This window comes from Aegilops tauschii, chromosome 3 (assembly GCF_002575655.3).
Source record: "Aegilops tauschii subsp. strangulata cultivar AL8/78 chromosome 3, Aet v6.0, whole genome shotgun sequence".
NCBI classification, from domain to species: domain Eukaryota; kingdom Viridiplantae; phylum Streptophyta; class Magnoliopsida; order Poales; family Poaceae; genus Aegilops; species Aegilops tauschii.
In genome coordinates, this window is record NC_053037.3 from 61,897,399 (window position 1) to 61,907,744 (window position 10,346).

A 10,346-nucleotide genomic window follows, 5' to 3' on the forward strand; every position below is an offset into this window, starting at 1 on the left:
TGGTGCGTGGGCGAGGGCACGGGCAGGAAGCAACGAATGTTTTCTCACCCGGCCATGGCCGTCCGTCGCCCGTCCAGGATCGCCGCTGCTTTCTCCTTTATTTCTAATTTTTTTATTTACTCTGCTAGGGTTCTCTTTCTAGGGTGTGTGAATTTACTTGTAGCAGCTGCTACCACTTCCAGTACTAGTACACAGTTTCTTCCCCTTGCGGCCTTCAAGTACTGGTACTATACTGTACGAGTACTAGTGGTGTTCGGTGCCTCGGCCACCTTCCCCCTCCTCCTCCTCCTCCCCCTCCCTCGCGCTGCTCTTCCCTACACCCTCCCCACATGGGCCCGCGATTGCTCATGGCGTGCTACCCGAATGGCGGTCAGGCTCCCTCCTTTTCAGCCGCTCTAGGGGCTTCTTGCGGGTGCGGCGCCGCGCCTGAACCCACGCGGCTCTGATCCCCTCCTCCTGCTGCTGCGGCTGCGGCTCTTGCTACGAGCGACGGCGAGATGTGGCGTCTTGCCTGCGTGGTGGTGCTGCTTCTCGCTTCTCTCCTTGGATCCACAGGTGAGAAATGTTTTAGCATTGCGCAGCTTTCAGCTCTCTCCTCCTCTTCTCCCCGGGTTTCATGGCGTGGTTTGTTTGGGGTGGGAAATTGGGGATCAGCTCATGTGCAGCTGCCGGACAATGCGAATTCTTGGCTGTTTCTCCATGACATTTCCCCCCCTTTTTTTTTGCCTCGGCTGAGCAATTTGAGGCGGAGACCTGTGGATTCCACAATTTTTCTTCCAAATGCGCAGGCTGGCTAGCTGATCTGCTGCCAGGAAACCGCGCTTCACCGTTTTTTATTCAGGATTTGAGCAAACCATAGGAGAGTTTTGTCAAGCTTGGTAGCAGGACTAAGCGCATGTGCTCCTTACTTCTGAATTCTCATCAAGAGTGACGGCGCAATGTCGGCGTCTTGGGCATTTCCCGTTCCCCTGTCTTTGGCTGTCACTGCAACTGCGAGCCACTTTAATTGCGTCGCATGTGCTTGCTGCCTCATCTACCTGTGTGTTTTGGCCGTGATATCGCAAGAACAATTAATAATTTTTGGCCGCATGCGCCGGATGATGCATCACTATGTGCCATTTTTCATGTTCCAAGCTTTCAATAATTGCTCTTGCTTTGCAACTTTTGTGGTGAAAAGACACTGGAGATTTGCCTCCGATAGCAACCTGCAGATTGTCTGATATTATTAAACTCAGAGCTTAGTCATTACACAGTTAGTAGTGTACACTACATACTTTACCTGCTCCCTGAACCTGTGTTCTTCACTCTACTCTAGGTACTGATCTGGCGCCTGCTCCTGCGGTTGGTAATTCGCCTGTCGATCAAGGACATGCTTCTAGTCCTCCTGGACCTTCCTCCGCCCTCGGTCCAGTAACTCTTCCAGCAGGTAGCTCTGAATTTTCAAAGATCATCAGCAAACATTGATGTGCAGGCCCTTCCTTACATTGATCTGTTGCAGCACCCCCTACCCCATCAGCAAGCCCTCCCCTCCAGAAGGGGGCTGTGAGCCCTGCAGTTCCGCCGGAGCCGCAGGTCGCACCGGCTCCGGTAGCCCCCCATAAAGGTAGCTCACATTCAGTCAGATATGGCATTTCCAGTCCTGATGTGTGCATCACTAACTGAATCTTATGTAGGTTCTAATGCGCCGCCTCCGGTCGTGTCTGCGCCGCCTCCAGTCGTGTCTGCACCTCCTCCGGTTGTGTTTTTGTCTCCTCCAGTTGAGCCTGCTCCTCCTCCTGCTGTCATTGAGGGGGTGCCCCCGGCAGCAGCTCCTCCGCCGCAAGCTGCAGCTGGAAACCCCGCACCAATACTTCCTGGGTCACCTGCATTGCTACCTTCAGTTCAGGCTCCTGCGCCATCTGTGGCTGTGAAGCCTAATCTGCCACTACCACCTCCTGCTTCACTACCTTCAGTTCAGGCTCCGACTCCATCTGTGGCTGTGAAGCCTAATGTGCCACTAGCACCTCCTCCTTCAATACCTTCAGTTCAGGCTCCTGCTCCATCTGTGGCTGTGAAGCCTAATGTGCCACTAGTGCCTCCTCCTTCACTATCTTCAGTTCAAGCTCCTGCTCCATCTGTGGCTGTGAAGCCTAATGTGCCACTAGCGCCTCCGCCTTCTGTGAACAATCAACCAGGTAGACCAATTGGATCAGGTATACATTCTGCTGGTAACGATTCATAAGCTTAGGTTCCCGAATTCTTGATGTACAGGAAGTTCATAAAAAATGTGCAAATATGTTCCTTCCCTCATTATTCACTCCTGCATTTTCCCTCTCCAGGTAACGATATCCCTCCATATCCACCACCTGAAGGCATTTTCCCGGCAGTTCCTCCTTCCACTTCAGGTAAATCACTTCCATGGGATAGATCAAATTTGACAGGTTGCATATGTTTTACCATTTACCGTTCTTCTTAGTAGTTCCTCCAGAACATGTGAAACCTCCAATTTCACCACCTATTATCGCACACGCACCTCAACAACAAGCACAAGCTCCAAATGCCGAGCATAAAAATGGTGAGTATTAAAAAATTCTGTTGCTATTTGTTTGACAATTGTCATTTGTTCTTTGATATTGAACTTCATATTTATTGTAGGAAACACGGCACCCCCAGCAAATACTTCCCCTCCTGCAAGTGGTAAGAACCATGACATTCAACGTGCACCTCCACCAAAGGAACCTAGTACTGCACCGGTTCACAAATCACCAATTAGAGGTAATCTCAAAAAATTAAATAAAATTGGCAGCTTGTTTGTGAAAGACAATGTATCTTGACTACTGAAATTCCTGATTTCAGGGTTTGCGCCTGCAGCTAGTCCTCTGCCCCACAACACAAATATGCCTACACTCCCGAGGAATGCATCAACGGTTCCACATGCTGAACCCCCATCGTTAGGGGTAGCTCCTAAGCCAGCACCCACTAGCAGATCTCATCCTCCGACACCAACGAAAGGAGAACGTCGATCATTTTCCCCATCTTACCCACCACCCCATGCTCAAGGTTCAGCATAATGCCTCTTGAAAAACCTAGCTATTATCTATTGTGAGTGTTAAGATTCTCAAAAGTTCAGTGTTATAGGTCCCGAGGTCTCGCGAGCTCAACCTCCACAGCAGGTTGGGGCTAAAAGGCAAAATCATCATGCACCTCCACCGATGATTCAAGGTAATGGTAGTTGTTCCTTCTATAAGACATTGGTTTCATTTTCTTGAAAAAAAAACATTGTTTCATTTCATAGTACTAAGACTTTCATTGTTTTTCCTGTCCAGGCCATCCAAACCTCCATGTGCATCCTCCATCTCCTCCACCAGTGTCACCAAAGGGCCCCTCTAATGGCAGCAAAAGTACTTTCAAGCCTTCTTGCTTTGCCTTGTTTAGTATTTGTCTCCTGATTTCAGTACAGATCTTTGAAGCTTCAGTCATTTTCAGGACACGGTGTTTCTCCTACTCTTCCACCAGTTCCTCCTGAAACAGAACCCAAAGCACCATCAACTCATCCTATTTGGGCGTTGCCCCCACCACCACCTAATTTAGGTACATTTTTCTTTATGTATTCTCATACTTTTGTCCTTTCAAACTTTATATACTGGATCGGTGCATATTGGGTAATACTGATGATTCTTACCTAGTGAAGCGTTAACATGCAGATTGCAAATCGTTAGTGTGCCCAGAGCCTCTAACGGATCCACCTGCGGGAGCTCCATGTGCTTGTGTTCTACCAATTAAAGTTGGAATCCGTTTAAGTGTGGACCTTTATTCATTCTTTCCGTTAGTTTCGGATTTTGCTGACGAAGTGGGATCTGGGGTAAACATGGCACGGCGGCAGGTTCGTGTTATGGGTGCAAATGTGGCTGGCGATCAACCTGACAAGACAGTAGTTCTTGTGCATCTGGTACCAATGCATGTGAATTTTGATAAAGCTACTGCCTTGTTGACATTTCAAAGCTTGTGGAGCAAAAAGATTTCTCTCAAACCGTCAGTTTTCGGGGACTATGAGATTCTCTATGTTGTCTATCCAGGTATGTATTCGCTGCTTGTGTCCTTGGACTCTCTTATTTGGTTATTTGTAGTTGGTCAATGCTACCAGCTATTTTCAGTATACTGTAGTCATTTGATTGATCTCATAAACATCAGTGGATTCAGTGCGTCATGCTCATCATATTTCATTGTTAAGCATTTTGAACTTCTGCACTAAGAGTTTCACCAAAGATTTGTATTTTGTTCAGGGCTTCCTCCTTCTCCACCTTCAGCACCAGCTGGTGCATTCGGCAACAGCAGAAATGCAAGGGCAATGAAGCCCCTGGGGGTTGATGTAGGAAAACCCCCCAAAAAAGTGAATGGGAGCGTAATTGCTATTGCTGTTCTATCCACTGTTATAGCATTGATTATTTGCACTGTGGCTGCATGGTTGCTGATACTCAGATTCAGGGATTCAGATGACATGGCTCAAGGATATCCACATAGTGCAATTCCAAAAATTTCCAGGTCTTCCGGTATGTGTACATGTCCTTCTAATATCTATAATCATATTATATTGTGATGTTACTTGCCTTAGCTGTTCGATTGACAACAGAACAATAGCTGCACATTTTCAGCCAAGTGTCTCCAGTTCCAACTGGCTATTGAATTCAATGTGTCCTATAGGCAAATATTTCCAGTAATGCCCTTTGGGAGGGAATACCGTATTGTTGGCATATTTTACTGTGCCACATGAGATACAGCCTTGGCCTTCGATGCAGCACATGCTTTCGAACATCCCGTATAGAAAAACTGCACCCCATAATGATATTTTTAATATTTTGTCCTGGTCGTAGACACTAATTTGTACTTATAAAATAGACATGTAAAGCCACGATGTTGTCCTCGTATGATCCTTCCACAGACCCCACCTGATGTGGGAGCTTCTAGCACTGGGTCTGTCTTTATAGAAAATGGAAGCTTCGTTATCCCCGGCCTCGGCATCATCCTTCATGAAGTGGATGATTTTGAAAGTTGATTCTTAATCTAACGGTTAATTCACTAGCTGCAAATGTTAGAAAATAGGTTTAGAGATGTGCAGCTGGTCAGTTAAACATTTCTAGACACAAAGTTGCACAAACGTTTTTGTGCTACCGTAGACTTGATGATGTGCAACTCAGTTGACCCAGAAATAACAATTACTCAGACGAGTGACAAATATCAAATCTGCATATGCCAAGCATATTTTTCAGATAATAATAGGTCAGAATGGAAAAATCAATTTTATTATTTTTCTCAAAAGATCGAAAAGGGGATAACCCCAGCCTCTGCATTATTGTGATGCACACAGCCAACTTTTAGTAAAAAGATAGTCTACATTTCAACTGCTAACCCACAACGTTTATGGTAGCATTTCAGATGAGGCGTTTTCACTTCTGAACGTCTGTATCATTTTGTTGTTAAAGTAATATCTGTCCATTTTTACCAGCAACAAGTTTCCATCCTGAAACACCTCATGATTGCAGGGACGTGTAACACACTTTTAGCTGGTCGCCGTAGTACACAATCAGGTCCATCAAGTTCACTGGGATCAAGTATGGCAGCATACACAGGGCAGGCAAAGACATTCAAATTTGCTGAGATAGAAAAGGCTACAAATGGCTTTGATGATTCGTCGATAGTTGGGGAAGGTGGCTTCGGATGTGTGTACCAAGGGACACTTGAAGATGGAACCACAGTTGCGGTAAAGGTTCTGAAAAGATTTGATGGCCAAGGTGAACGAGAGTTCTTGGCAGAGGTTGAGATGCTGGGACGCTTGCATCACCGAAATTTGGTCAAGTTGTTGGGCATATGCGTAGAGGAGAACGCTCGGTGTCTGGTATATGAACTTATTCCAAATGGCAGTGTTGAGTCCCATTTGCATGGTAAGTATGTTATTGCAGATTTAACTCCGCCAGCATATGGAAGTGGTGTCAGCAGTTGATTGAAACTAATTACTTAATGTGTTGGCTCACTGTAGGAGCCGATCGCGAGATAGCTCCACTTGATTGGAATGCACGTATGAAGATAGCCCTGGGGGCAGGGCGGGCACTAGCATATCTACATGAAGACTCAAGCCCTTGTGTGATTCATCGTGATTTCAAGTCAAGCAACATACTGCTAGAGCATGATTTCACACCAAAAGTATCTGACTTCGGACTGGCCAGGACTGCGAGGGGGGAGGGGAACCAGCACATCTCCACTCGTGTCATGGGAACATTCGGGTAAGGACTATCTCCTCCTCAACGTCTCGATATAGTTTTAAACATGGTATGATATTCTGTCTTTCTTCTCAGCTATGTTGCACCGGAGTACGCCATGACGGGCCATCTTCTTGTCAAGAGTGATGTATACAGCTATGGCGTCGTATTACTTGAGCTTCTCACAGGTAGGAAGCCTGTGGACATGTCTCAGCCTGCAGGCCAAGAAAGCCTAGTCGCATGGGCTCGCCCATATCTGACAAATGTGGTGGGCTTGCGTCAAGCTGTTGATCCACTTCTTGGCCCTAATGTGCCACTGGACAACGTGGCAAAAGCAGCTGCCATCGCATCCATGTGTGTACAGCCTGAGGTTGCACACCGACCGAGCATGAGCGAAGTTGTGCAGGCCTTGAAACTTGTCTGCAGCGAGGGTGATGAGGGCCTTGGTTCGGGAAGTTTCAGCCAGGAATTGGCGGCTCGTACGACAGCGGCTCACGATGTAACTGGCATGGAAGCGGAGAGGGTGCTGTTATCTGAGATGTTTGGCTCAACACCTGTCTTCACTCCAGCTGCTGATTCAGGTTCTTTCCGCATGCAGTCCAGCTCTGGCCCTCTGATGACAGGCAAGAACAAGAAGTTCTGGCAGAGAATGCGAAACTTGTCGAGAGGTAGTATGAGTGAGCATGGTGCTTCACCAGATTTTGAGACACACTCACAGTGTAGCAATAGGTGAGTTTTTTTATGTTCTGTCCAGCTTCCAGTCTCGACAAGATGAATATTCAGATGACTGGACATAAGGAGTTTGAAGACCTAGTTTGTGTACATTGTGCATGTGGAGATAAAGGCTATATATAGTTACGGATCAGCAGAGTAGCAGACCGGGTCATGGGTTATGGATCACCAGAGGCTTGAATAAGATCTGTTCAGATCTGGTTCCTCATTTAACGGGTTCTGCTATACTGCTATGTGGCCATACACAGATACGCCTGCCTTCCGATTTTTATCGCTTCTCTTTTTTCGGCATGTCAGTTTGAGTTAGTTCGTTTTCCCTTTTTTGTTTGGTTAGCTGTTTGGTAGGAATTGTCAATGTATAGATTTTGAGTTTTTGGGACTACATTTGGCCATGTGAATTTCAGCTTCATGTACGCTAGCATTTGCTGCAATGAAGGTGATAGCTTCTCAGTGTTGTGATTATTTGCTGCTTCACAACTTGTTTTACTAGTGAAATTCTTTTCTGAAGAAAGTATGCAGTCTAACTCTGTCAGGTCTTCTTTCTCTCCTCTAATCAGATTGAATATATATGTCAATTGTTGCTGCGAAACTTGTTAAGAACTGATGTATTCTGAATAGGAAACTTGGATCTGTGCATCTAAAAAATTCTGCAGCACTCTAGCACTTACCACCCTTCAGAACACATGAGTTTAGCTATAAGGGCACTTTCTTTTCCTGAAAAGCCACTTCATTAGTTGGTGACCAAAGGTTTCAGCTCGATGTTGCAAGTTTCCTAACACCTTTTGTTCATTTCCCATCACAGTTTTTTCCTTTTCCATTTCCCCTTTCTGCGTGGTGTGAAATTGCTGTCATCACATTGCGATTACTGAATTATAATGTTTATTTAGTCCTAGATTAAACAGAGTGACAGACTGTTAGAAGTAGCAAACCTAAAGCCCTGGGGAATCAAAACCTGGATCTTGCCGTGAAAAGGGCACGAAAAGATAATCAGAAGTGTTCAAGAAAAGAAAAAGGATAATCAGAAAATAACAATGATAATGATGCAGTTCTAGGTGGTGTCAGGTAACAGGTAGAAGCTCCCTGGGGTGACAAAGCAGAAAAAGAAGATAATCAGAAGTGTTCAAGAAAAGAAAAAGGATAATCAGAAAATAACAATGATAATGATGCAGTTCTAGGTGGTGTCAGGTAACAGGTAGAAGCTCCCTGGGGTGACAAAGCAGAAAGAGAAGATAATCATAAGTTTTCAAGAAAAGAAAAAGGATAATCAGAAAATAACAATGATAATGATGCAGTTCTAGGTGGTGTCAGATAACAGGTAGAAGCTCCCTGGGGTGACAAAGCAGAAAGAGAAGATAATCAGAAGTGTTCAAGAAAAGAAAAAGGATAATCAGAAAATAACAATGATAATGATGCAGTTCTAGGTGGTGTCAGGTAACAGGTAGAAGCTCCCTGGGGTGACAAAGCAGAAAGAGAAGATAATCATAAGTGTTCAAGAAAAGAAAAAGGATAATCAGAAAATAACAATGATAATGATGCAGTTCTAGGTGGTGTCAGGTAACAGGTAGAAGCTCCCTGGGGTGACAAAGCAGAAAGAGAAGATAATCATAAGTGTTCAAGAAAAGAAAAAGGATAATCAGAAAATAACAATGATAATGATGCAGTTCTAGGTGGTGTCAGGTAACAGGTAGAAGCTCCCTGGGGTGACAAAGTAGAAAGAGAAGATAATCAGAAGTGTTCAAGAAAAGAAAAAGGATAATCAGAAAATAACAATGATAATGATGTAGTTCTAGGTGGTGTCAGGTAACAGGTAGAAGCTCCCTGGGGTGACAAAGCAGAAAGAGAAGATAATCATAAGTGTTCAAGAAAAGAAAAAGGATAATCAGAAAATAACAATGATAATGATGCAGTTCTAGGTGGTGTCAGATAACAGGTAGAAGCTCCCTGGGGTGACAAAGCAGAAAGAGAAGATAATCAAAAGTGTTCAAGAAAAGAAAAAGGATAATAAAAAAATAACAATGATAATGATGCAGTTCTAGGTGGTGTCAGGTAACAGGTAGAAGCTCTCTGGGATGACAAAGCAGAAAGAGAAGATAATCAGAAGTGTTCAAGAAAAAAAAGGATAATCAGAAAATAACAATGATAATGATGCAGTTTTAGGTGGTGTCAGGTAACAGGTAGAAGCTCCCTGGGTGACAAAGCAGAAAGAGACCGGCACTGAAATGCCCAGCCATTAGCTACAGCTAGGGTGCAAACCTAATGACACTCGTTGTCAGGAGTCGTTGTTAATCACTCACATGGTAGAAGCTCACTGTCAAGAATCCAAGATGCATGAGCTCACTGCTTACCTGGTGGCAAGAAGCCATTAGCAGTAGCAGTAGCAGCAGCAGTAGCAGTAGCAGTAGTAGTAGTAGTCGGTGTAGCAGGTGGCGTCTGCTGCTCCGGTTTGGTGGTGGTGTGTTGGAGACGCCGTCTCGGCATAGGTGCTCGGCTCCCTGACGAAAGTCATGCTCGACTTCGGTCTGGGCTGGTGGCGAATGATGCCTTCGGGTGTGATTTTGCCTTGTTGGAGGCGCCATCGAGGGGATCCGACACCTCTCCCTGCTTCAAGTTCTTGTCTCCCGGTGAAAACCGTGTGTAATGGTGGCGCCATTGGCGTTATTACTTTGTTGAAAGCATTGCCTTGGAGTCAAGTTGGATGCCGGGAGCACTTGGTAGTGGTGGCGCGGTGGATCTGAAGCGGGCAGCGTTTTGGTGTGCTTGGTGCCGTTGGTGGTGCATCCGTCTGGGCTGGTCGTTGGTCGGCAGGAGAGGAGCTCCTCTCGGCAACATGTCCGTCGGGGACGATGGTGGTGGGCACTTGGAGCGCACACGACATGCTTGCAGCGCCTGGCGAGTCAGGTTGGGCGCCCTCTCGGGATCGGAGAGGCACATGTTCGCTCCTCTTTCGTCGGACATGTCGTTTCTCTCCGGCGACGGTGATGTCGTCTTACATGCTCGTGGTGGTCTTTTTGGCCTCTAGGCGTTTCCTGTATGTCCTGTGCCCGAGCCTAGGTGTGGTGTGCTCTTTGTAAAGGTTTTAGCTCGGTTTCCCTTAATTAACCGAGCATCGGTTTCTTTACCGCTTCTTCTAATCAATCGAAATACGCAGCTCTCCTGCGTTTATTTCAAAAAAAAAAATAGTAGCAGCAGCAGCAGCAGTAGTAGTAGTTCGTTGTGCTCTCTCCTTGGGTCGCGGTTTCGCTCTGCGATGGCGACGGGTAAGAGTTTGCTGGATTTGGGGTTTCAGCGTGGAGGGGCTAGGTTGGCCGGACTAACGGTGGATCAAGTGTTGAAGAGTGCGGGAGGGCCAGAAGGAGTAAATGGGCAAATCCTGGCGCCAGA

The 10,346-nt window shown here is 46.0% G+C and overlaps 1 protein-coding gene across 6 annotated transcripts; it reads left to right on the forward strand.

Annotated features, from left to right (window-relative positions):
• The first annotated feature begins 243 nt into the window (after positions 1-243).
• Positions 244-7,427, forward strand: LOC109747633 (receptor-like serine/threonine-protein kinase ALE2). Of its 6 annotated transcripts, none has more exons than XM_045234662.2 (16): positions 244-555; positions 1,316-1,426; positions 1,499-1,603; positions 1,674-2,192; positions 2,319-2,384; positions 2,456-2,554; positions 2,635-2,754; positions 2,836-3,039; positions 3,118-3,201; positions 3,306-3,380; positions 3,466-3,570; positions 3,684-4,055; positions 4,263-4,529; positions 5,520-5,918; positions 6,014-6,257; positions 6,330-7,427. In XM_045234662.2, exons 1-16 carry the CDS (start codon positions 498-500, stop codon positions 6,964-6,966), a joined length of 3,465 nt encoding a protein of 1,154 aa, XP_045090597.2. In that variant the 5' UTR covers positions 244-497; the 3' UTR covers positions 6,967-7,427. The 6 variants fall into 6 exon arrangements, with proteins under 6 accessions (XP_045090597.2, XP_073366120.1, XP_073366121.1 ...); XM_073510019.1 differs by having other exon boundaries at positions 2,459-2,554; XM_073510020.1 differs by having other exon boundaries at positions 1,674-2,174.
• Positions 7,428-10,346: the final 2,919 nt, after the last annotated feature.